Source organism: Centrocercus urophasianus, unplaced genomic scaffold (genome assembly GCF_019232065.1).
Source record: "Centrocercus urophasianus isolate 14NV4802_14NV808 unplaced genomic scaffold, USGS_Curo_1.0 seq_15, whole genome shotgun sequence".
Taxonomy (NCBI): Eukaryota; Metazoa; Chordata; class Aves; order Galliformes; family Phasianidae; genus Centrocercus; species Centrocercus urophasianus.
In genome coordinates this window covers 11,158,371-11,186,261 of record NW_024884697.1, presented here as the reverse complement: position 1 = coordinate 11,186,261, position 27,891 = coordinate 11,158,371, and the positions used below count along the sequence as shown (strand labels likewise).

Genomic DNA, 27,891 nt, shown 5'->3' with positions numbered 1-27,891 from the left:
AGGGAGTGTTGCTTTAATAGATCACCACAAAGGTTGTTGCATTGATACTAGATTAAATCTTGGAATATTTCAAAATTTTTCCACACAAACTATTTTGTATCATATTTTCTCTGAATTACTAGCTAGTCATTTATACCTTTGTAGCAGTAAATACTTATCAGAAGGAACATCTTTTGATATTAAGATTTATTTGAGAACAAATATAGTCCTTCTGGCAGTAAACCTTCCAACCAAACCAGTCATGTATTTCTTGTGAAAATAGCAGAAATTTCAAAAAATCAAGCTTGCAGAACTTTCTCCTTCATTTTTAATAACACATAGTAACAGTGTTCAGTCATGTAGAGTTGGGAAAATTATTAAAAGCTGGCTAGAGGTTTGAACAAAAGCCCCTCAGTCCATCTTGACTTGCTTCTTTTCATCGAGCGTTTTTATTTATCACCAAGATGACATCAAATATAACTCAGTACTTCCACTGCTGTTGGTTACAGGACTGTCACGCATTCAAAAAATGAATTTTCCACTTCTTTTAGCCTTTGCTGTTATGTCCTTGAAATAACAACTTTTGCTCTAACACTTCTAATTGATTCTCCTGTCTCATGTATCTTAACTCATAATCCTGTTCTCTTCTAGTATATACTTTTAGAAATAAATAAATCTGTATGATGTGAATAAGTGTAAGGGAAAACTACACATTCTGGTACCTACAGTATGTAACAAATACACCACTTGGATAAATGCTACATAAAGATTCTATACACTTTGCTAGTCAATTTTGAATTTTGTGCATAATGGACTAGGTATATGCAACTGTATTCTTAAAAGCAATGCAAATATATTGAATTTTGTCATGTCCATTATCTCAATTTTAAGATATATTAACAAATTTATAAAATAAATATTCTACTAGTAACTAGCTTCATCAAAATGCTAGTCTGAAGCTAGTCTTTCTTTCTTTGCTTTCAAATTGCTTTCTTTTCCAACAGATGTTACAATTATATATTTCACCTCTACCTGCAACTCTCTTTATCCTTGTGTCATCATTGTTACATTACTTTCACTGCTATAACAACACAGGAGATACTGAAATTGCCATTTGCAGTGAAAAATCTACCAAGCATGACACAAAACTGGTATAAATGCTCAAAATGAAGAGAGCAGAGGCAATGGAAATAAATTACAAACAAATTGCTTCCTCCTACTCTCATAATTTCTCTCCTCATAATTTTGGCTCTTCCCTGTGCTGTAGCAGCATTATTTCCCACTAATTATTTTCTTTTCTTCCACTTGATCCAGACTCCTTTAATAAGAACATAAATTAATAAATGTTTGTGTGTCTGTTGTCATAATGATGCTGCTGGTATTCAGTTTGTAACCTATTATAATTTCCAAATCCTTTTCAGATACTTAGGCCTTTTTTTTGTTTGTTTGTTTTTTTAACCCAATTAAGATTAAATCCTGCATATAAAAAAGAGCTCTACTCTATACATCTTTTCAATTTGATAGTGAATAATTGACAGCTACATTCTAGGAACAATTTTCCAGCTACTATATATCTTTATAAAATTACAAAGATTTGATAAAATTGATGATCTGCTTACAAAATATGTTGTTTCATCTTTCTTATTGAAATGACTGTCCAAAACTCAGTATTCTTCAGGTTCTTTCAAGAAGAAGAAATTAGTTTGAGGGACTAGTATCTTTTTATTCTGTCTAGTTAATGCTGTTTATTTATAAATACATATAGACTACCTGAAAGGAAGTTGTGCTGAGGTGGGGGTCAGCCTCTTCTCCCATGTAACTAGCAAAAGAATGAGAGAGAATGGCTTCAAGTTGTGCCAGGGGAGATTCAGATTGGACATTAGGAAATCCTACTTCTAAAGAGTGGACAGGCAGTGACACAGATGCCCAGGGAGGTGGTGGAGTCGCTGTCCCTGCAGGTGTTCAAGAAAAGTTTAGATGTTGTACTGAGGGCCATGGGTTAGTGGGAAATACTGGTGATAGGTGGATGGTTGGACTGGATGATCTTAGAGGTCTTTTCCAACCTTGGTGATTCCATGATTCTATGGAAATCCTGTTTTTCTGGGGGAAAAAAAAAAAAAAAAAAAGATAAAGGATGAAGAAATGGCGAGAGGGTAACTTCCCCCAGCTTGGGGCCTTCTTCACTTGTCAGCAGTTCTTGTTGGGTTACGTTCAAGAGTAATGTCTCTAAGCTTTTCTACGTTGTGCTTTCTCTTCCATTTGCTGGTGTGCTCTTGGCTTAGAAAGATACTTTTTAGCTCTCTCAAAGGCATACATCGATTTTTTTAAACAATTGTAGAAGAAGTATTCTACAATATTTATCATGCATATCTTTGTAGAAGACATTACAAGAGAGTTATTCATTCTGTAAAATGCTTCTGAATAAAAATAACTTTATTATTTACCGGAGGCAGTGAATCAGTACCTTATTTGGAAGTTACCACAGTAATCCCTTTCTGCTGATGAACACAGTCCATTTATGTGCTGAATCTGAACCTGCAGAAGAACAAACTCCTTTGGGAGATTTCTCTGGTTGGTCTGATGCAGACTGGTGTACTCTGTATTGTAGAATGATAAAATGTATTTTGCACCATATTTGCAGGCAGCACCGTATCTTCCATTTGCACTGCTTTTTTTAATGGAAATTGTCATTATCATGTGGCTTTACTTTTTGCCAGTGTCCAAGCATCCTATTGCCACTATCCACCAGGAAGGAGAAAGAGCCTTCCACAATACTCTATTAGTGACTAGCAAATATTTTTCATCCCTATTTTGTATCTTTGAACTCTTTCTGAGGTTATGGAGCTGAGCAGTCAGTTACCCCTAACTGCCAAAAAAGAAGAGCTGTTATTAAAACCATTAATATCTGTTAACCAGATTCCTGGTTCTACTGGAAACATAGAGCAAAGTCTCTGTGCTTACAAAAGACGGAATAATGTAGTGACAGAGAATTCTCAAACAAGTTTCACTGCTGCTGGTGTGAGGCTAATTCATATGGGTCTGTTAGCTGGAAGAGCTTTGAAGTCACAGAAGGATGCATACGTTCAATGCTTGAGTATGCTTCTTTTTCATCTGTTATTTGAACTTCAGCTACAGCTTTCAAACATGAAAACTAAGATCTAATATTTTACATTTTTTTTTATAATATTCTAACATCTGACAATGCCACTCTATAAAATAGAGCATCTAACTTTAGTTCATTCTTAACTCAGGTTAAAAGGCAGATGTAAACAACTTTATTTTTAGATAAAAAACATTGGTATAACTTTAAATGGAACTTTTCCTATAAAAGCTAGCTTGGTAGACTAAAATAGACTTCAGAAGTATATTTCTGTAACCACAGCAGTGGCTAATTTGTTTGAGGTTTCCTCAAACGTGTATATGCTATACATATATAAAAATCTTAACACAACCATTGAATGCAAACAACACTTTATAACTTAAGCCGATCCTGGCGTATTCCACGTTACGTGCTTCAAGGGCTTCTGGCACAGCAAAAGAGCTATATAAATCTGTTGGCGCAGACAGGGAGGACAGATGTTGTCTCCACCTCCACCCACAGGAATCTAACTGTTAATTAAGCAAACATTTTTTACTTTGTTGATATGGTCACTTGGAAAGTCAGTTAGGGATGATAATGTGGCTGTAAGTTTTCAGCTGGTAAGCAGTGTTCTGCATAGTGAATGTTAAACCCTGATTAGTGACTGTGATGGGAAAACTGATTGCTCTAATTGTAATAGGTAATACCTATTAGAAGCTGTAAAGGAGTGGATTGAATTTACAGATGCCTTTAACCAACACAAGCAAGAACAGACTCAATATAGTACGCTCTCTCTATAGAGAGATTATTTTTGTCAGTTGAAATTGAGTATAAATAAACCCAGGAGGCTGTTGAATATAATGAGGTTATCACAAAGCAAGTAGTATTTCTGTTGATTATCAACAGCATGTTTGAAAGTGAGCACCCTTGTCAATGTGTTGTTATTTTTTGCTATCAAGTGCAGATCTTGTGCCACACAGAGGAAATAGCTCCTGAAGGCAGTAAGGCTGAAGGAAAGAATAATCGGTAACTGTATTCTCCTCTTGCTCTTTCACCTTTCCACTGAAATTTCTGACACTCTTGAGACTTAAAAAGACAAGTTCATTATTGTCTTTTGTTCCAAAGCTATCTCCCTCTGCCCCTGTTCTTACTCTAAATATGCATATCAGACCAGATATCCCAAACTAGGGCACCCTTGTGCTAAAATCTGTCTGGCGTTGGCTTAGACTATTGATGTCAACACAGCTGTGTTGCGAGGAAGCCAGAGCAATGCTCACTTCAGTTATGTGTCCAGCCATGGAGAGTCATCACGTTTATAGATCTGGTTACTTACAATGTTAACACGTTGATTTCTAGTTTTCTAATTAAAAAAAATCTATGTATCCAAATACTCATAAGTGAGCAGAGCCTTTAAGATCTGTGTTAAGAAGAATTAATTATCTTTTGGGTAAACTGCAGAGGTATGCACAGGGATTTTTATGCTCTGTCCAAACAGACGGATGGGAATTTCTGTTTCTCAGGGTGTATCCTATTTCTCTGTAAAAGTCATAAGTTCTGTATAATTCTTAGAAATCAGCACTTAAAACATACATACAATTTTCTGTTGTGTAATTCTGAATGCTGGCATACTGTTTGGGTAGAGGCATACCACCAGACTGACAATTTGTCTTAATTGTGTGGACATAATTAGGTAATACTGAGATCAGAAATAGTAAACAAGGACTTCAAAAATAACTGATTCACATCCTAATCTCATGACTTGTTTGAGCGTTGGATGTGACACATCATCTTAAAACATTTTCTGTTTCTGGTTAACACTGAGGCTGATGGCCAAATTCACTTCCAACAGAAATATTATAACTCCATAGCAGTTTCATGAATGCTGTGAATGCAGCCTAGCTGCTTAGCAGGTGGAGTGTTTGCATTTATCAGGGACTGTGAATGGAATTTTTCTCTTAAACATATGTCAGCGTTTTCAGGCCCATGTATACCATATTGCTTTTATTTTATCTCTTGGGAAAAAAAAAGAGGACAAAACGTATTTGTAAGAGTAGATTTATATATATATATATATTTTTTTTAAAAAAATATATATATATACATATATATATATATATATATTTTTCCCCGTAGGTCAGATTGTATTTCTTCTCTTCAATCTCTGTGAAAACTTTAACACCTTTGCTGGTTTTTTTTCTTTTATTGCTGGTGGGTTTTTTTGGTTTTTTGGTTTTTTTTTTTATGACTTGCATGACATAGAAATTAAGTTAATTCGGCACTTTTAAAACTGATCTTGCTTTAGGTCACAAACATGGGTTCTAGGTATGTGTTTGAGAACCATCTGAATTTCCTTCATAAATAATTGTACAGCTGCAAATTTATTTTCCACTGAAGTGTCAAACTATAAGTTGCTCTTAAATCTTACAGAAATATCAGCTGACTGCAGTGTTTCCCCAAAAACACAACTAAGAGAATATATTTGCATTAAAAGGACAGAAAAAAATATTTAAAAAACAATCATTTCAGATCTTCAGCTCTTCAGATGAGGTTTTGCACTTGAGTCAAGATAATCCCAGATATGTATACAAGCTGTGAGAAGAACTCCTTGAGAGTAGCCCTGAGAAGAATCTAGGGGTTCTGGTTGATGAAAAACTGAACAGGAGCCATCAGTGTGCTCCTGCAGCTCAGAAGGCCAGTGGTACCCTGGGCTCCATCACAAGAGGGATGGTCAGCAGGGACAGGGAGGTGATTGTCCATCTCTACTCCGCTCTCGTGAGGCCCCATCTGGAGTACTGTGTCCAGGTCTGGAGCCCTCAGCTCAAGAGTAGGAGAAGCTTTTGGACAGGGTTCAGAAGAGGGCCATGAGGCTTGTACAAGGGCTGAAGCATTTCTCCTATGAAGTTAGACTGAAGGAATTGGGGTTGTTCAGCCTGGAAAAGAGACAATTGCAGGGAGACCTCATTGCAGCCTTCTAGTGTTTAAAAGAAGTTTATAAACACAAGGAAAACGTGGTTTTTACATGGCTAGATAGTGCTAGGACAAGGTATTAAGCTAAAGGACAGGAGATTTAGAGTAGATTTTGGGGGGAAGTTTTTAACTGAGGAAGCTGTGAGGTGCTGGAACAGTTTGCCCAGAAAGTCTGTGGATGCTGTGTCCCTGGAGGAGTTTAAGGCCAGCCTGTCTGGGGACCTGGGCAGCCTGGTCAAGTGCTTGATCTACAGGCTGGCAATCCTGCCTTGGCAGGGACTTGGAACTTGAGGATCTTTAAGGTCCCTTCCAACCCAAACCATTCTAGGATTCTATGACGATTGATTCTTTTCAGTTCTTCTCTGTTGTTTGTTGTTGTTGCTGTTGTTGTTGTTGTTTAAACGTTGCACAGAAAACAAAGATATTACAGCCTGCTTTATTAATTATACAATTACACGATTAACAGATGGATTTATGTTTTTTTTTGGGGGGGGGAGTGGAACTCATATGAATTTTGCTAGCAAACCCGCTGTTACTAATCTTCTTTACTAATACTCACATTTTAAGTATTAGCAAGATCAAAGCCGCAAGGTTTTCTTGTGATAATCTTTGTTACATAGATGCTTTCTGTACATTAAAATACATGTTTTTATTTATAAAGTCTCAGAGACCAGTGCTCTGATTTGTATATAAAATTGTATGCTTAAATTTTGGGTATTATATCTATCTTCACACTTTCCTGAAACTTGAATGTTTTCTGAAATGTGCATAATTAAAAAAGCAGATGAGTTTCTGTCTCCTGTTTCATGACAAAGATACATGTTGTATAAACACTTGAGTAGGCAATTGGTTTTTTCTCTTGCAAAATATGTATAGCCTCAAGAAGAGCCTATGCATTACCTGGCAGCTGAATGGATCCATTAAAAATTATTGCTGACAGCAATTCTGTAACTCTCCTGTCACATGGCACGTATATCTTTGCAGACCATCTGTAGTTATCTTCCTAGACCTTTGTTTTCTGACTGCTTCAATTTTTACAAAAAATCAGTAAACCGTTTATGAGAACTTTTTTCTTAGTGCCCGTAAAAATTTATGACAACAGTATAGCTTTAATAGCATGACAATTTTATTTACAACAAAGAAAACTATAAAATAAAGCTTGCAACAAATAGATGGAGTTACACTTTGTAAAACTAATACACATTGCTGGAGATTCAGGTACAACAGTTCCAGGCAGGCTTTCTTTTTTTGTTGTTATATTTTTCCCTTTTTTTTTTTTTTTTTTTTGTTTGTTTTTTAAGAAGTTGATCAAGGTTTTGTAGGTGACATTAATCATATTTGTTTATCCTGATGAAATTTCTTTTTTACAATTTTTCCTTTTAGCACAATAAAAAAGAAACAGTTTCCCTCCCAACAAATTAGCAGGAAAAAGACATTTTCAAGTAGAAGCTTATAGGTACTGTAAATCATACAGAGCTAGTTAGCTTGTGATGAACAGGAGAAAATGGTGCATTTCGTGCAAAATTATTAAATACAATCACACACAATTAGATATTTGCTCTTCTATCCAATATTTCATAAATTGCTTTTTTGTTGTTTTTTTAGACAATCCATTTTATCAGAAAATAAATATTCTATGACTTCAAAACATTTTCAAGCACCGGTTATACATCTTACAAGTAAAATCTTCCATTAGTCTTTAAAACTGAAATACAATAAACCAAATTACTCTTCACACTGAAATATCCTTCAAAGTATTTACTCTCTCAAATATATATATTAATACTGTGCTATTTAGCAATTGCCACTTTTGCTCATGTCCGTAGCTTGTAACCATGATAGTTCTGGATATTATCTTAAAAACAATTAAAGTCTGATTTGTAAAGTTTTAGGCCAGATGTGCTCTCATAGGTTTGTTAGCACAGTTCTGTTGTTTACTGTTACCAACAAGTGGCTCTTCTAGCAAAAAATGCTATGCCAGTAAAAACCATACTTTTACCAGTAAAGAAATACAGTCTTTATATAGTTTATCTGCATCTGAGAATTGCTATTAGCTATATAGCAAAATACCTCATGCTAAGATATTTGGCATGTCCTCTCAGAATGTTAGTCACCGTAATTATAGACATGTCTTTTCTAGCATAGACAATAGGTATGTGAAGGCAAATTTGTGCTTGCTATCTACAATGTGGGATATAATAATAGTTTCTTTAAATTGCACTTCCCAAAGTGCAATCAGAAAAGTGCCCTGTTTCTTTTGTTATGTTTTAGAAGAAAAAAGCCCTCTGCATATTCTCTTTTCTGCATCTAATGGCCAGTGGATTACTCACGATTCTTTCATTGCACAAGCAGTACTCAGAAAATGGGGAGAGTGTAATCTTGTGTTACAAAATAAAATTTATGTATAATTTAAGACCTAATGATACATATAGTGAGAAGTACTTAAATAAGAGCTTGAGTCCCTACAAGTGTCATCTTGCAATGTCTGGCTCGCCTAAAAGATTCAGAAAAGAAAGCAAAGTGTATTTATTGTGTGTATTCAGAGGGATTAATACAAACACATGGATTCTTCTCGATGTGTCTTCTTCCTACCTGTCCACTCCCCTATATAAATCTGTGATCATCTACAAGAGATTTATTTCTCCCACATAAGATGGAAAGGATATTGAGGTTAAACAGAAGAAAACAAGCATGAAGGGTCTTTCATTACATTCTCTAGGCGTTATTTCCACTTGCTTTTATCCAATTCTTTCACCAGCTTGTTCGAATAGTTTTTGACAAAGGGAATAATGTTTTAGGACAAATATTCACAGTCTAAGTATTCCTCAACCTTTTTTCTGTGTGTCTTTGTGCTAATCACACGGCCTCTATTCTCTTCTCCTTTTAATATAATAAAGTATCGTACTTTTCCTAATTTATTTTGACATTCCCATAGTACGTCTTTGAGGTTGTGAAGGAAAGACAGTAGAAAGTGTTGGGCAGTATGCAAGTTATAATGTTTCATACTAAGCATTTAACAAATTAGGGTGTTATCAGAGTACCTCTGAGTTATATCCAGGTAAAAATGCAGGTGTTCATTCAGACAAAATTTGTAGAAGATGTATCACATACAGTAAAGGCACCAAAAGCAATGTTTAGAATACTTAGGTTATAATACCACAACTTAACCTATGCTAAGTTTTAGCAACAATTGTTGTCTTCCATATGTTATACGGGAAACACCATCTCTAGAAATGCATGTGGAAATATGTTACTTTGTTTAGAACTATGTTATGACAAATACAACTGAATATTTGAATTCTGAATATAATACTGAATAAGTATGATCTTGAGTGCAATCCAATGCAAATTTGTTAAGAAAAGGTTTAAAATTATGGTGCAAAACTTTTGGGTCTGATCATTATTTTTACTGATTTTAAGGACTGCTTGTATCCACTGGGAGTATCATCAGAAATACCATGCCACGTGCCCCAGAAAATTCCATTGCGAACACCTTTGTATTTCTTGTGGTAGTACTTGCCATTGAGGTTGGCTGACAAGCATGCATCGAACCACCAGCCAGAGCTGTAGAATGCACCACAGTTCCCTGATGCATACCTGTCATTGTCCTTGTCAGGAGTTGTGAAGAACTTCTGATCGTGGTTGTAATGCCTGCTGTAGTGGAGAGCATCTCCTGCTGTGCCGCTATAGCCATGAACGCTGAGACGATACTTCAGGTACTCGTTGGCCACGTAGAAATGTTGGTATTTGGCATACTCCTTGATACCATTGAAATCTTCAAGGTCAATTCTCAGCTGCATTTCCTGGCTTTTTGTCAGGAGGTGAATTTTGTCATTCCCCAGCCAAAACTCCCTGCTGAGGTTTCCAAAGCCATGTTTGTAGTCATTCCACGTTCTGTTGAAATTAGTGCTACCATCCTGACGCCGCTGCAGCACCGTCCAGCCACCTCCCTGTGTTTCCATGTCACAGTAGACTTGGAAGGTACTGTTTCTGGGGTCAGGGGTAATAGGGTAGATACCACTGCTCCTATTGCCTGCTGCATAATGATCTGCACAGTCTCTCTGCATTACTTGTATAACTGGTGGAAAAACAGAGATTGTAAGTTTAAACACAGCATCAATTTAAAAACAAGCAAAAATTTTATCCAGACTGATGCGGCCTACAGAACATATTAAATGCTGTGCAGACTCTATTGTTATCTGTTCTTTATATAGGCTCTTTTTCTTACCAAGTTCATAATTTCCACAGCTGTGGTTAAATAAGAAAAGTCAAACATTAACTAAAGTTGTTACATTGCCATGATTTTTGACTTGGATCTACTTTTAGTACATCTAATGAGTGGAGACCAATAAATCTGTTTGCAAGAGGTATAAGCATATGTTCAGTCTTTTGGATTGGAAAGACTTCTAGATAGGAAATAGTGTTGCTGCAGTTTCAGTTCTAGGAACAAACTTTTTCTCCATCAAGTTTATTCTGTAATAGATATCAGCTAGGATCTCTGCATCAAATGACTACCAGAAACCATTTAAATGATGTTGTTTGTTTTTAACTCAAAACTGGCTGTTGGGTTCCATTTTTCTCCTTTTCTCTACCCTTTTCCTCATCCTTTCATCATCTCTAATAAATTCATATTAGTTTCTTCAGTACATGTTTCTAAATCTTGCTCCTTTTTTTTTTTTTTTTTTTTTTTTGTAATATTTCACTGTACAGCATCACTCTGTGTCTATAATTCAAATCTTTATCTGGCAGTGTGTCAGAGAAAATCTTTGTTCATATGGGAATAACTTTAAGCAGGCTGTTTTTCAATAGCCACAGTTTAATTCAGAACATTGCACCATTAGGAATCTTACATGTGTTAATATTACAATAATTAAGGAAGCAGGAGAAATATTATAGAATTATCTCATCTATTGTAGTAATACTACAAATTCCTAGAAAGATGAAGCTAGAAAAGGTAAGTGCTTTCCTGTGTATGGGGCACTACTGGCCTTAAAGTAAGGAAAAAGGTTTGGCATCTGCCATTAACACAGTTTTTCCCCTTCTCAATGGTACGTTTTGTTCAGAAGAAAAACACCCCCAGATGCTTCCTGCAGAGTAAAAATCCTTTTTTGATCTACTTAGTAATGACATTGTGTTCAATAGTATTCAGAATGCATTGTACTATAATTCATTGTTCCTAAAGAAATGATAGAGATCTTTCCATCTGTCAGTTCTGAGTCAAAACCATTTAGACACTGATTCTCATTTATTTCACTTGTGTAAGGTCTTTACTGTACTAAGTTTCCGAGCAGATACTGACAGGGAGCATTCATTTCAGCTGAAATGCACTTTATAATCCAATTCAACTCCTATTTAAATAAAGCTTTGTTGCAATTTTCAGAAGAGGTAGGAAAAAAAATTTATATGGGAAAAAGTTGTAGCTAGTTTTCTATCTATAACATCAGTTGCTGTAGAATTAAAGGAACATCTACATGATTGATTGCTGTGCTGTGAATAGTACCCAACAGCTCACTAAGAAAGAGAAACATCTAAAATGAATTTAGCCCATCAAGAGTTACTGTGCCTGAATGTGATTCATTGCCTATTATCAGCAGACTAGATACCACTCATTCTTTCTGTGAATGCTTTATATCTGAATTGCAGTAATTAATTTATACTGATTTGTATCTGTTTGAAGCTGATTGTTGATACAGTCAAATTACCTTTTTTATTACTACAATTACCTACAATTTACTACATTTTTTTTTAATACTATTTTTTTTTTTAATACTAATTACAATTAATTTACTACAATTACCTTTGTTATTATTCATTTGCTCTTTTTGCTCTTTTGGGAATTTCTACTGTACACACACTGTACCAGTTTTCAGTTGTTCAGTTTTTTATGGGTAGACAGAAGAACAGTTTCATTTTGAAGTGAGAATGCTAAACCACAGGGGTTTAAAAACTGAAGTGCATTCTGTTATTTCTCTATTTTGCCTGTAGAGACCCCTGTCTTCACATGTATGATATCTAGGTGCTAGAATACAGTTATAATATTGTGGATATTTCTTGTTTGCAAAAGTTCTTATATGTTATAGAAAAACTACCTGAATTTGCAAAAAATATTTTGGTCATACTTTATGAATGGTGAACACCAGGAAGAAATACTATTCTTTATTTTAATTAGAACAGGCAAGAAGTGAAAGAAAAAGCATTTGTCAGTGTTAACACTTCATGTTTTCTATTTTATATTACTTAAATATTGGAGTCTTACTAAAGGTTACGCATTCAAATGGGGGTATATATATTACCCACTTAAAAAGTATAGTTAATAAGCTTTCTTGGTGAAGCCTTTCTGATATTTGCTGTGCCGTTAGAAAACTTAATTATCCATCTCTTAAGAACTAAACATTTTACTAGATCCACTTGATATTTAATAATGGACTTGTGGACTATTTCAGAATAGCTGCAGTTTCACATTGAAAAAAACATGCAATACTGTCAGGCATACCTAAGGAGGAAATTTGCCCCTGACAGCCAAAGAGAAAATACAGGTAGTTCACTGATATTTGATATCCTTCATGAATGGTGTAAACGAATGCCTTCATTTTTCACGATTGCTTATTAGAATGGGGGAAAAAATGTCCTTTAAAATGTTGTGATTTAGGTTCTGTAATAAGGAACAGCCACAGCAGGAACTGAACACCTGCAACTCTCAATAACCCTCTACTGGCAGGTGGAAAGTTGCACAGGAATATAAACAAACTGTAAATGGGCAAATACTTATGTTGTAAAGTTAGAAGCACAGATACTTGACTAATATATTTAATTTCTTTACCTAGTATTTGTAAAATGCACAGAAAGCTTATGTCGCAGGCAGTAAGAACAAACAGGTTACGTACCAGGGCTTGGCTGCATTGCTGGACATTGAGAAGAGCACTTGTTATCAAGACTGTTCACAACAAACGTCAAATTAGCAACTTTGCTGTCTACATAATGTTCTACATTGTTCATATTCACAAGGCTCATCTTCTCTAAACGGCCCTGCAGTGTCTGAATCTGGTTCTTTGCATTTTTTAGACTGGTTGCCATTCTGTTCACTTTGCTTTGCAGTTCCTTTACTCTGTTATCTTGGATTTCTGCTGGAGTTTCTGCATTAGGTGGAAGGAATTCATTACTTCCGTCTCTTTCTTGGTTGTCATCTGCCTGCAGCTTGCAGTCTTGGCAACACTTCTTCAGCTTGTTTACTGCTTCTTTAAGGGTCTGTACTTCCTTGAGAGTCTTCTCAATCAGTCTGAATTGTTTGGGTAGCTGGATGGTCATTGGCGGCAGATTTATCTGATACGGACAGTCCTCTCCTTCATCACAATTCCCATTAGTTTTGAGTTTTATAGGGCAAGTACTGGTAGTTTTTTCTTCCTTAGCATCCTTTTCTTCTTCTAAAATAACTGCAAACACATTTGTTAAAGCCAGGAGAGCTGTCTTAAGCAAGACTAAGTAAACAAGCTGCTTCATCTTTGCAGAGAAACTCGCAGTATGAGGAAGTATGCAAAAGTGGAACAACTTTATATGGGCAGCTTGAAGCCTGTGAGTTATCAGACTGCCTGCACTGTTCTCAGAAATGGGTGGGAGTTCTTGCATCACAAGCGATATTAATAGCAGAGCAAAGTAGGTAGTGCTTGGCAAAACTAGCATGTTTCAGTGATTACTTCTGACTCAGAACTTGTGCATGTAGGCAAAATGATGAAATGCATGTGTGCTGATCATTTGTGCAGTGTAACTTCTCGTACACAGATTTGTTTGTTTGTTTGTTTGTTTTGTTTTGTGGGATTATTAGCTATGTTATAATATTCTTTTAACATCTGCTTCTTAATATTTGAGTTTCTAAAACTGTTTTTGAAAACCAGACTCTAGTTCTACCACAGCAGGTGGAGAAGGTGAGAATCAACCTCTTTTCTAGTTTGAGCCTTATTACAACAATAGTTTCACTTACACTGAACCCCCTTCTTCCTAAACTTCTTAAAATTTGTTATTCAAGAAAATTAAGTTCCACAGCATGTTGAAACACGTATAGTTTTGGTTCCAAGTATTTTTCAAAACAGAGTCACTATGAAAAGAGGACAAGAAGCTCTTTTTTCCAGTTCTGCCTAGCATTGCCTAGAATATCTGGAATATTCATTATTTGTATGGGGCCTCAGAGTTAAAATTCATTGTTATCTGATTCTGAGAACTGCTTATTGAACATTTCTATGCAAAAGCAAGAGAATTTTAAGCCACAGCACCTCCCCGGGATCCTAAGTTTTGGCTTAGATATCCAGAAAACCCAAAGCAAAACCTGGTGATCTGAATGATACCCCAAACTCTAAAGCCAGGCTGATTGCAGAGGAAGGAGTTCATATGGGCCTGTAGATCTGGAGGATTCTTTTCTGTATTCCTGCTTTTTTTTCTCTCTCTTTTATTGCGCCTTGTATCAGCTTTAGGAGTTATCCATGTACTTTGCCTGATTAATCAAACCAAACAGAATATTTTAGCTTCAGGTGACAGCTTATATCTACTTCCTTGTTTCTGTTCTACACTGCCTTTACAAGTCTCACATGGTCCTTACTCAGTTTTAATGATTTAGATCTTTTTCCTTGTGCCTGAAATAGGGCTGAACGTACATGTCTTTGTGCTGTCAAAAGCCAAAGAACATGCATGAATAAAGGACTTTTACACCAGTTCTTGTTGAATTAGTCCAACCCAAACGATTTATTTTCCTTAATCGTATTTGCAATTACTCATACTGCAGATTAATTATTAACCAGACAGTCACACACATACTCCGGAAGTTCATGATCTCTGAAATGTTACTAGTTTTTATAGAGCCCACAAGCAAATATTGACAATATAGGAAGGAGGCTTGTTTTGTTGTTTCTTTTTAAAGCACAAAAGAACAAACAAACAAAAAAAAAACAATTAACTGTCTCACTTGCTAAAGCAATTCCTTCCATTCTCTACATAATGCAATTATCTGTGCATTCTGCTGGGAGGTGTGCTTTAAAACTGTCTTCCTCCAATTCCCCAGCAGTGAGGTCCCTAGGCAGCAATACGGATGTAAAACAGTGCCATCACACTGATTTTGTTCAAGATACATCAAATGGAAATGAAACAGAAATATATGTAGCAGCTGATGAAATTAAGGTTTCTAATTAGTGAATAAAATTTTAGAATTTTTTTTTGCCGACATCCTTATAACAAAGCTGAGGAAGTGTGGGATAGATGACTGTACAGTGAGTTGGGTTGAAAACTGGCTGACTGACAGAGCGCAGAGGGTCGTCGTTGGTGGTGCAGAATCCGGTTGGAGGCCTGTAAGTAGTGGTGTTCCTCAGGGGTCTGTGCTGGGTCCGGTCTTGTTCAACATCTTCTTCAATGACCTTGATGAGGGGATAGTGGCCACCCTCAGCAAGTTTGCTGATGATACGAAGTTGGGAGGACTGGCTGACATGCCTGGAGGCTGTGTTGCCATTCAGCAAGACCTGGACAGGCTGGAGAGCTGGGCAGAAAAAAAACGGATGAGGTTCAACAAAAGCAAGTGTAGAGTCTTGCATCTGGGGAGGAATAATTGCATGCACCGGTACAGGTTGGGGGATGAGCTGCTGGAGAGGAGCTCTGCGGAGAGGGACCTGGGTGTCCTGGTGGATGACAGGTTGGCCATGAGCCAGCAGTGTGCCCTTGTGGCCAAGAGGGCCAATGGCATCCTGGGGTGCATTAAAAAGAGCGTGGCCAGCAGGTCGAGAGAGGTGATCCTCCCCTTCTACTCTGCCCTGGTGAGGCCTCATCTGGAGTACTGCGTCCAGTTCTGGGCTCCCCAGTACAAAAAAGACAGGGATCTCTTGGAAAGAGTCCAGCAGAGGGCCACAAAGATGGTGAAGGGCCTGGAGCATCTCTCCTATGAGGAAAGGCTGAGTGAACTGGGTCTTTTCAGCCTTGAGAAAAGAAGGCTGAGAGGGGACCTGATCCAGGTCTATAAATATCTAAGGTGTGGGGGGCAGAATGGAACTGGAACAGGCTGCCCACAGAGGTGGTGGAGTCTCCTTCTCTGGAGATGTTCAAGACCTGCCTAGATGCCTACCTGTGCTACCTGCTGTAGGGAACCTGCTTTGGCAGGGGGGTTGGACTCGATGATCTCTGGAGGTCCCTTCCAACCCCTACAATTCTGTGATTCTGTGATTCTGTGATGTTTCTCTGTCAGACTAAAATCAGGTATTCATAGAGCCTTACTCTCCTGCATGGCTGCTATTGCCAAACCAAAGAAGCTATACCAGCCTTTTTTGAGGAGCATTAGAAATACAAAAGAGTTCCTAAATCCTTGTTATGTGGCATGCCATATTCCCTTTGCACATGGTTGTGCATTCAGTTTGCAGTGAGCTCCACAACCTGTTGTGTGACCTAAGATTGGACAAATGCATCTGTCTGTAAAATTAATAATAATTATGTTTGTAGACCACATCTTATGAATTGCCTTGAAAGGCTTATATAAATATTAAAGACTATTATAGGTCAATTATGCTGCACTGAATGTGTCATCAGGGCTGAATGATTTCAGGAAGGGAGAAATTTCTAGGAATGCTGAATGTCAAAGGAAAGAAAGATCAGATAGTAACATAATGGTATCAAACCCTTCAAACATTTTTATGTTAAGACATTAATTCCTTTCTCCCTTACATACCTTTATTTTGGGGTGTTTACTTCCTTCTTTGGATGAGATTTTTGTAATCCTGAGATGCTTTGCTATCACCCTCATATTACTGTTAATTTGGTGTTCTGCTGCTATACTACCAGCAGTCTGTTTGGAGTGTGAAAGACTCCTTTCCATCAGGTAATTGTATGCTTCTCCTATCTGTAAAGTTCTTGTTACTGAGGACCAAACTTTCTTCCCATTGTATGAGGGAATGTCCATTTCCAACAATCCAACTGGCCTTGATTCTTCTTTTAAGAACTTAAGAGTATTATATGAAGGCTTTTTTTTTGTGCTCCATGCCTCTTATTGTCCTTGGAATAAAAGAAACAATCTTTAAAAATTCAGATTTTCTAAGTCTTTGCCCCTAGAAGTGTTACTTAGCAATCTTACACTGCAAAGTGCTGAAATAGCTTAACTAATGGCAGAAGTAATTAATGAGAGAAATAAAGACCAGATCAAAACAGAACTGCAGAGTTTATTTATGAACAATGTTCTTCTCAGATGGGGCTTTCCTAGATCCCTGGAGTGTTCTGTATAATAACTACAGCTTCAAGTAGTTAAGTAATCACAAAATCCAAACAAGAATCTTTAAGACATTTTTTCCAGCTGTATAAGGATCCAACAGAAAAAGCTGATGATCACAAGTGAGAATTTTCTATCAAGGCTTTTTTGTCTAGTTAAAGGTCTTTCTTGTAGCTTTTAATTCCTTTTAGTCTTTCTTTCAAGAACTTATTTATCTTTCTGTGTACTGAAAAGAGTTCTTAATCTTAGTGACATCTTCCTGAAGATAAAGAAAATAAGCAAGAGATCACGATATTTTTAAATTCTACAGAAGATTTTAATTCCATTTCCAGAGCTACCCAATGGTTGTGAGATTAAAGGAGTAATATATTTTGGTTTGACAAACTTGTCTTCCTTAGGGCTGTTTATTCAATATTTACCAAAATAGAATAACCATTTCCCATGATTTTTTGGAGCAAGTTGTGTTGCATTTGCTGGCAGATCGTGGAATATAGGTCAAACAGAAAATAAGAAAGTCAAGACTGCATGCAGATATTCATTGAGCTGGTGACTAAGGCAATTTAAAACACTGCAGCTTGCCATGTGATTTCTGGCATTATTCTGGGAGCTACCATCTCCTGCAGCAGAGCCGCAAAACGCCCTGGTTTGTTTAAGCAGTGTGAGTAGTAGGTATGAACAAACCTGCAGCACATTTGAGCTCACTGACGTAAACCATTTTTGTGGCAGAGGTGAGAGGTGTTAAGATTCAAATTCTGCAGTAATTTTTTAAATTTTTTTTTAAATTTTTTTTAGATTTCAGTGGTTCTTTGTTAGCAGGATATTGATGAAGAGGCTGAAAAGTAGTTAGATTCATGTTCAGTTTTTCCCACAATGTGGAATGCATGCCAGAACTCCATGCTAGAAACAAATTCTGATTTAGGATTCTTTTAGATTGTTTTCTCTTTCAATTCAGCAGTCATTCCCTATGAAAGCAGACTACATGTTGTAAATGAAAAAGACTACATGTCCAATAAATTCTGTTACTGGCTATTCAACTTCTTCATGTATCTGGGAGAACAAATCAGAGCAGAAAAATACAAACAGTCCTATGCGTTTTTATTTTAATTTTTAATATGTTTATTCAGATGCAAGTTAGGTAGAACAAGTAGCCACATGTATTACTTACCATTTTTAATTGGTTTTCATTTTTTGTATAAATTCTGTTAACAAGCAAAAAGGTGACAGTGACATAAACATAGTAGATATTTATATATAAAAAAAGTAAATATATCACACATTACCAAAGTCATGTGGTCAGAGAACATCACTCCTTCTGTTGAGGCAAGGACCTTATAAAGAAAGAAAAATCCCTATGAAACTATGTTCCTGTGTCTTCATTCTGTACATTATGCAACATCTGCAGATGTGATTTTATTTTATCTAATTCCTCTCCCTGAAACATCCTTTCAGGGAAATTCAGTTTTGATTCCTACAAAGCCCTGCTCCAATAAAACCAGCGAGTGTTAGTGTAAGACTACCAGATAATAGGTATGCTTCTTTCAAAATTCATGGCCAAGCAGGCAAGCAAGCTGCCTTTTCTCCTAGAATGCCTATCTAAGCAGCCTGGCACCCACCCTTTTAGTGAGCCATGCAAGACACAATTGACTATCAGATGCAACGTTTTCTCATCCACTGTAGCATACTGATAGAAGGTAATTCTGATATTTTCCATGCAGAGAATGCTTTCTCCCATGAACTGGGATATAAGTTACTGTTATGAATTATGCTTTGAGAACAAATATATGGTATTATTTTTCCTAGTTGTTATGTTTCAGTTTTAGAAAGCTCTTTGGCAGTTTATTTTTCATTGAAGCATGTCCTACAGATCCATGCATAATAAAAATATTAGAATTGTAGAAGTCCTGCATGAGGAAATGTACTGCTTTACCTACCATAGCAGGGTATATTAATGTATTTAATTTATGCCTTTATATGACCTCAGCTCTCAGTGGTGTCTGGTCTATGCAGCATCATCTGCATACAGCTTTTCTGTATCTAGTACTTGTGGTAGATTACGAGCCTTTCAGTGGTATATTGCTATAAAAGACCCCATATGAAAGTAAAGAATGTAGCTGTTAATCTTTTCTTCAGGTTCATCTTTTATAGTGTTTGACTTTCGTCAACTGAGTTACTGGGTTGTTTTATGAGTAACCAATGCAATTCAGTCACTTTCTTCTAAACAAAGTTGAAAGAAACTTAAATGTTATGCATTCTCTTTACAAAATAATGATACGCCACATTTGAAAACAGCTGTATCTTATTTGTTGCATTTAAAATTTTAGAGAAATAGAAAAGGGCAAAATTTTGAACCATTTCATGAAATACAAAATTTTTTTTTCTTAAAATACTTACATTATTTCAGCTTCCAAATATGGGCAGAACCTGAAGAGAAAGCTTTGAGTCACCTAGTGTGTTGTCATGGGTCCAAGCATTTGTCTAATTTAATTGGAGGTATCAGACACAAACAAGTAAAACACCAGCAAATATCCCTAGCTCTCTTCTTCTAAAGGATGAAATTGATTCTCTGGAAACTGTTAACCAGCACTGTGGATAGAAATCCCAGAGTCACTGCATGGTTTCAGCTCTCTTGTACCTGTTCTCGCCCTGCAGTGTGGACACAGTCTCTGAAAAATCGTTAGAGACAGCTCTGCTTTCTCCCCATGTTAATACCAGCTGTGTAGTAAGTGTCCAAAGTGTGGACATAGAAGGAGTTGACAGAGATACAGAGCTTTCCTTTCAGTGTTGAACATTTGCCCTTTTTCTTCTCTAAATGTTTAAACATTTAAATATTAAAAGAACTAAGAAGAGCTCTTCAAATAAACAGCTTAAAAAATGCCAAACCTCACACAGCAGGCTGGCAAAAAGAGCCACTTGCAAAGTGGCTAATACTGTACTGAAATCCTGTGTGTACACAAACTATAAAATACCTTAATCCCTGGAATTTTTTCTGTTGTCTCATAATGTAAGACAGAATACTTGTTTGAAGAGACATTTCAGATGTTTGAAATAAGAAAAAAATAATATAAAGCACTGGATTATTTTATGCAATAAAATAACAGTAAATGTAGTCACAATGCCTTGCTATAACTAAACAACCTTCAGTTTGGAATGAAGAGGTGGAAAATGGCATTGTCTTGTTAAAGCTTGGAATACATTTTAGTTATTTTGCAGTATCTGCAAGCTTAATTAGAAACACATGCTGGCTTTATCATTCCTCTGAAATACACAGGTTTTAGGGAATATTGGAGTCTTTTCTAGGAAGCTTGCAAATAATTCCTTTTCTTTATGTTATGAGTAATTGGCATTAATCACCATTGCCTTTGTGATTGATACATTTAACCTTAATTATGTTCTTGATGTATTTTCTTCAAAAGCATGTGAGGAATTAGTTCAGTATTCAGATTGCAGAATCTTAAAGCGTGGCTTAATTTTATTTATTTATGGAGAGCTCTGAAAGAAGTTCAAAACCCTTCAAATTCAAAAATAGGAAAGTCAAAGTTCTTACAGTTCTTACTTACATCATATCAGAGTTAAAGAAAATGTGTTTTAAAATCACAGGTGAGTTTCTTGGTGTGTTGCCTTGAGATGGCTCACAAAAACATTGAATATAGTCTACTAAAACAAAGAAAGTAATTGTGGACAGAGTTTAATGAACTTAGAGATGGATTTCTCTAGTTTTGTTCACATTAAAGTGCATCTTATTTATCAAGCAGATCCTCTTCTTTCTACACTCTTATTTCCCATTCATATTCTGTTTCTTATCAACATCTTATCTGCACCCACCTACTGCCTCAGAAAAACTAGAGCAGTGCTGTATGAGGGGCTAATGAACCAGAAGTCAAGTTTAAAGCATATGAAAGGACTCCCTGAGATCCAGTGTGTTCCTGGATAGTGCTCACTTTTTCCTGGAATTTTCTGCATGAGGTTTTCAAGACAGCTCTGATGAGAAGCTGTTGTTAGAAAGCTTATTGCTAGTAAGGTTATAGGAAAGAGTTATGCAAGCGTTCAGAGCAGCTACTTAAGCACAAGTGATTTTGTTTTTTGAGCATAAGCATTCTTCTGTTTCACTCATGGATTCCTGTACCTAAAAAGTTCCTGTCCTTTTCAGCAAAATCTGCATCCACAATCTTTATCATAAGGCAGGATTATGCAGTACTGGCAGTGCATTTATTTCATGGATATAATGAAATAATTTGTTCTGTTTTGCTTCAGATAGTAAAGTAACACGAAAAACATAAAATTAAAAGATTCCAGTGCTCAGTGCTGTGTAATATGTTAATTAGTTAAAAATAAGTAAAGTAAAAGAAAGGGTAATGTAATAGTATAAAGTTAATATAACAGAAAAAATAAGTTAAAACAGAAAGGTAAAAGTAAATCCAGTAAAAAGATACATGCTTTCCTTTTTTTTTATGTAATTACTTTTATGGGAGTATGGGGAAAAAAGTAAAAAAGAATTTCCAGGCAACTATCTACAAGCAGCTGCCAAATCTTCATCCACTTTTCCAATTATTCTCTATTTAGATAAGGAAAATTTATTTTAGCTTACCCAGATTTTCTAACAAATTTGGGTGTGTTTGAAAATGTATGACGTTCTGGTGTATTGTATAATGAGAAAGAAAAGCTGAGAAAAGCAAAACACGGTTTAGAATAACTGATACAAACAGGGACTGGAAGACTCAACAGTTACAGAACTGGCTGTATGCCAGACTGCAGACTTCAGCTTCACTCTGGCCAGCATAACCAAGTGATCTCAGTTCTTTCCAGAACACTGTAGTTAACACAGAGCAGAAAAAAGACACCTTCAGTTGTCATTCACAAGCTCTTTTTCTTTCTCACTACTCCAGCTTCTCACCCATTCTTTTCCTTAATTTCAATATAGACCTTTATTAATACAGCAGAAGACAACTACTGTATTAGTTAGAAATGTGGGATCTTACAAGCAGTAAAATGAGCGGTGATTGCATCTTAGGGAATGGGAACATTGACTATCACCTCTTAAACACTGCACTTCTGTCTTGTATGCATCTTCTTGCTTTCTTTTTTTCCTTAAAGTGGCCAATACGGATCCAACAAACTCAAAGAAAGTTATCACAAACCTTTGTTTAGAAATGTTTGTATGTGTGGAGGAATGTAAATACCATTGTCTATTTTATCATCAGTTGCTTTAATTGTGTGTTGCTGAATGATGACTTTCCTTGAACAAAGTTGCAACCTTACTTCCCTAAGGTTGAAACCTGGAAACTCACCTACAGTTACACTGCAGAAGTACACTGCTGTTTTTGTTGCGTCTGTTGTTTATGGAGTCATAGAATGGTTTGGGCTGCTACTAGACCAGGTTCATTGTAAGGTGAACTATAATTTATTTAAACAAGTGATTAACTTTATTTTGCTTCCAAAATGATATATGAGAACTGTAATGTCTTTGTTCAAAGTCCATCTATACGTATATTTTTAATTTAATAGTAAGTCTTAATAAGCTTCGTTAATCATTTTATGTAAAAACTTTGCCTGCAAAATCAAATTTGGCCTGAATGAGCAGAAAAGCATCAGCAATGTGAATATTTGTTTAATCCATTTCAAATAATTTTTTAAAAATTAGTTTGTATTATGCTGTGTCTTATAACATGGTCAAGTTAATGATTGAATGATTTAGATCAGGGCAACCTGATCTAAATGTGTATGTTTGGTGGCCCTGCTAGGCAGGGGGGTTGGAACTACATGATCCTTGAGGTCCCTTCTAACCCAGGTGATTCTGTGATTCTGTGATTGTATATGCTTTTTATAATCGATATTATGGAAAAAGTATACTTTTATTTCATTGCTGATAGATATAGTATAACTTTATATAATTTTTACAAAACTTATATAATCAGATCGATATCAGATGCAGATTTTAATTATGCAGCTGAGCTGCTCTCTATTTACCCTGCCTCAGCAATGTGTCAGATTACGTGTAACAGTTGCTACTGATCAAATGAAATGGAATAGGGCCTTCTCATCTGTGTGCAGAGGCAAATTAATGAAAGTGTATATGCACTTAAGATTTGCACATACCTGTGTATTTAATGTATGTTAATTGTCTGAAACTTCTACCATGATGTAGAATCCTGGCTAGGAAAGAATAATGTCTATACTCCATCTATCCCCACAGTCAACATCAGTTTGCTATAGAAAACAACATTTTTATGCTTAAGAGTTAAGTTGTTACTTATCCTGTGTTAAAACATGCCTTGTATGATAAAAAGACAAAGGTGACCCTAATTCAAATCAGGCAGACTCTCAATGGAAAATATGAGTCATCCATTGTCCACGTTCAAAAATAGAAGTAAAAAGAAATATTTATGAATTCTAGTTCCAATTTAGCTTTCAGTGTTTAAAAAAAGACATAAAAGAAAGAAATCTAATGCTGAAGCTGAGTAATAAAGCTGCAGAAATGTTTTATATTATGGCATCTGGTTATAAAAAAGACTTTTTATATACTTCTCCGAGATCCAAATGTGAAACCTGTAGTTTAGAGGGCAGCTGGCATGCAGGAATTCAATATATGAGCTTAATATTCCTGCTTGAGATTTTAACTGTTCTGACTTAGGAAGAATTACTGTTATACATCATACGGCCTTACAGGTCCTTTAGAAATATCACCCATGTCTCTTATTTCAGAACAGAATAAGTCTGTGAGCCAAGGAAAGGAGGACTATTTATATAAAATTAACCGTCGGATTAAAGCATGTCAGGACTCATGGCAGTGTTCTAAACTCTATAAAATACAGTTACGTGGTACAAGATTTTCCTTCACAGAATAAATGTTATTCAGTTAAGAATTGCTGAGCCTTTTTCAAAGTGTACTTTCTTGCAATAAATTCCAAAAAGGTCCTTGGTACCAATGTATGTGTATCAATATAGGCTTCCTTTTTTTTTCCTTCCACAGTCATGTTTGTGCAATCCATAAAAATAAAATGGTGGAAAATTTTCTTTGTCTTTATGCAGAGATAGGTAACCATTCCTAGTACAAATAAATGGAGTTTGTGAGGCAGGGAAATCTTTCAGTTTTATTACAGTTCTTTTGGACTTTGTCTACAGTGTACTTCTTAAGGCTGTGTGCTGACTAATCGGTTCAAAGCTTTATGTTTCAGCTAAATTTGTTTAATTTATTTTTTTCTACTGTTGATATTTATATTGGTTTCACCAATATAAAGAATATAGATATAAAGAATTATATGTAATTCTTTATATATAATATAAACAATTCAGAATTTTTTGTTAAAAGGTTAAATAGAAAAAGAATGCTCATTTCATCTTATACAACATTTGGGACAAAATCCATTTTAAGCCCAAACACAGAAAATTATCGACATGACTTAAATTTCGATTCCAACAGCTTCTTTTAAAGCCAAATGAAAGTAAGCAAAAAAAGCAAGATGTAGATTTTTGTTTTATTTATGTTTTGATTTGAAGATTGTATAGTAAGAATCAGTGTTTCAACCATTAGCTATGCAAATAATGCTCACTCTTTCAAGTATCCCCATTTATGTCAATTTGTAAAAGTAAAATTTCTTCTCATGAGTACAGATTTGTTCTGGATCATTGCCCTCAGATTTTCCATGTGGTTTGTTGGTTTTGTTTTTTTTTTTGGCTAAAAATAAACTTAGATTATATTGTTCTCCACCATAAAATTTTTGCCCTTGTAAACAAAAATATACGGGAAAGATATGCGATGAGATGACCTGGAATGGAATGTCAGGGGCAGAAGCATGTCACCACAGAAGAAGATATGCAAGGTCTGCAGTTACAAGCCATGAAGGAAAAATGTCTTTGTTTCTGTACCATGGAATAACAACAAAATATTCTACGAAACTCTGGAGAAAAACAAAAGAATAGTTACTGTACTTAAAATTTGAACTTTTTGTGAATCCAAGATCATTTTCAATGTAAGTTAAACCCATGAATTGGGTTTTGACATTGGTAAATCAAGTTTTTAGCAATAGCAGTGCACATGACTGAATGCTATTGGAATAAAGAGCAATTTGAGATCAGTGCTAATGAGGAGATTTAGCAGGGAAAATACTTTCCTGAGAAAGGAAAAACAGTTTGATAGGAGTGAATAGTTTGGTAACCTGATGAAAAGTTAGTTGTTGACACCAGGTCACATGAAGGTAATCTGGCTTTGTGCTACTCCTGTGCCTCAACAGTAAATCCTGTATCTATATATATCATATAGACATATATATGTCTATATGTCTGTATGTCTTATTACAGATACATTTTTTTTGCAATTAACTCTCACTTTTCTTCCCTTCTTCTACAAATATTTTTCTCCTCAAGCTGTACTCTCTTTCCTTCCTTTCTTTCCCTTCTTCCTTCCAAAGAATTTTGGAGAAAACAATTTGCTGGGCTTCAGTAATAAATCTTTGGATCCCAGGTAACTTAATGGTAATGAGATCTGTATGGAGATGACAGTTTCCACAAGCATTGCCCCATTTTGACATGGTGGTTATGCTATCCATACAGCCTGCCTTATTGAGATTTCAAGATTAGGTGTCTCCACACAGTGTGGGAACTTTTTGGAACAGACTTTTTACCTCTGAACTGAACTGTGAAATTAAGTGTAAGACATGTAGAAAACTAACGCATATAAAGGAGAAAACACAGACTCAAGGACAAGTAAGTTTATTTCTGAGATGTTCATGACCTATGTCCACAGTGAGAAGCTAAGCGGGAAGAAAAAATAGAACTCAGAGGTATGGATGAGATGTACACGAGAAAATGACAATAGTGAGATAATACCTAATTAGAACAACAATACTTTCACAGGAGGCTAATGGGAGTAGAGTTGGGGAAACACTTTCTTTCTCACAGAAGAGTTAATCAGTGCTATGAACTCAAGTAAACAGCATCTTTAGCTTGAAAAAGATGCCAAAATAAATATCTGAGAGTTGCTTATCTTTCATCTCGCACAAAGAAATAAAAACCAGATTAGATCTTCTTTCCTTTTCTCGTAGCTACATAAAATAAAGATTGTCCTTGTTATCCTGAAATGTTTCGCAGCAAATCTTAAATAAATAAATAAGTAAAACATCTATCAATACAATATATGCTTCCCCTGGTACGTTCACATGATGGCTGCTTCCTATCTGTAGGACTAATTCTGGACAATTTCTCCTGGATATTCAAGAAAAAGGCATCTATAGAAAAGGCCACATATGAATCTCTTAAATGGTCCTCTTAAAAGCTCAAGTTGGGAAAAGGCATTTCTCTGTGGGCCTAAAGGACTAGAGGACATAAGTACTTCTGGGTTTCTTCTCTTGGTGCTGCATCAGAAGACAACTTAAGATTTGTTTCTTGTTTCAGGAGATCTGGACAAGCAAAATTTTGGCAGATTTCTGGGAAATTGCATATTTGACTTGCTGCCCCAAAAGGCTGACTGTGGCCTCATGAACTCAATACAACTTCAGTAGAGCCAGATCATGTGCCATTGTATTGCTGCTGTTTCTTCCATTGGCAAAATTGGGTCCATATTCTATTTCTATTTACATATTCTATTCTATTTACATTAAGCATTGGTTCTCTAGGCCAAATTACTGTCCTGAAGACACCTGAAGAATCTTCACAAGATATCTAAGCTGCAGCTCAGATACATGGCTTTTGTAGCTTTGGGTTACTGGAGCAGTTTGCTCTTGGAGTTTGCTGAAGGTCTGCATGGATACATAAGGCAGCACGTTCTGTGGCCTGGTGTAGTCTAGCTTGAGCCAAACTGCTTTTTTTTCATGACCAAAACCTCTTTAAATTAAGGGAGTTAATTATGGTTATAAAAATTACAGCATAATGAAAATATTAGTGCTTAGCAGATTTTGTAACTGTCTGTTTCTCTTCCCTAGCTATTTTCTGCTGGAAAACTTACTGGCTCCAGAGTAGCTGAGCTGAAGGCGAAGTACAACCTGCTGCATGAAACTGTGAGAAGGTACAATATTTACAGTTTCCTAAGTATATCCTGAAGCTTCAAAGTCTGAAGTTAGGTGTGGCAGCTGTGAGTCTGCCCTGCTCTGTTGAGACAAGGGATTGTGGTTGTAGTTTGGTGCCAGGCTTCAGCTCTTCTTTGAGTAGAAGGAAAAGAAGAGTAGATAGTATTGTGTTACTGGGCTGAATAGAGTGGCAGGACTCCAATATTTGCAAGTCTTTGTGACTAATATATTTGATCCTGAAAACACAGGATCCTAAAGTTAAAAGTCTTAGTTTCATCCTAATAAAATGGGAAGCTAGAATAAGGCTTTGGCTGTGTAAAAAGTCATTTGACTTTATTCAGAGCAGTGCACATCAAATATTTTGGAGAAACAGCATTTAAAGCAGCACTTCTAAACCAGTTCAATGCCGTAGAGGCTCCAAGGCTGATGCTCAGAGCTAAATATATGATGTGGATTTTGGGTTAATTGATTAAAAATGTTTCTAGCACACCAGTGTTCACTGAGATGAAGGAGAAATCCAGTAGCTACTAAACATGATCTACATTTAGCCAGTGTTAATTTGAAACCTGTCTTTGGATGGAAAAAATGCAATCATGTCTATACTTACTTTATTTTGTATATTTTCATAGCATTTTTTTTAATAT

General features: G+C 35.9%; 2 protein-coding genes across 2 annotated transcripts in view; one reads left to right on the top strand and one right to left on the bottom strand.

Moving 5' to 3' along the window:
* CCDC146 (coiled-coil domain containing 146) overlaps window positions 1-27,891 on the top strand; it is a 70,404-nt gene that overhangs the window by 6,316 nt on the left and 36,197 nt on the right. The window contains exon 3 of the mRNA XM_042815810.1: window positions 27,164-27,246. Within this exon, the coding sequence (XP_042671744.1) occupies window positions 27,164-27,246 (83 nt within the window). The remainder of the gene's footprint in view (window positions 1-27,163; window positions 27,247-27,891) is intronic.
* Window positions 7,130-13,614, bottom strand: FGL2 (fibrinogen like 2). Its single transcript, XM_042816236.1, has 2 exons — window positions 12,910-13,614; window positions 7,130-10,103 (listed from the first exon to the last, which is right to left on the bottom strand). Exons 1-2 carry the CDS (start codon window positions 13,520-13,522, stop codon window positions 9,397-9,399), a joined length of 1,320 nt encoding a protein of 439 aa, XP_042672170.1. The 5' UTR covers window positions 13,523-13,614; the 3' UTR covers window positions 7,130-9,396.

Coding starts and splice junctions, on each gene's coding strand:
- FGL2 (XM_042816236.1), bottom strand. CDS start 13,522: ATGAAGCAGCTTGTTTACTTAGTCTTGCTTAAGACAGCTCTCCTGGCT. Junction 10,104..12,909: donor AGCAATGCAGCCAAGCCCTG/GTACGTAACCTG, acceptor TTTTTCCACCAG/TTATACAAGTAATGCAGAGA.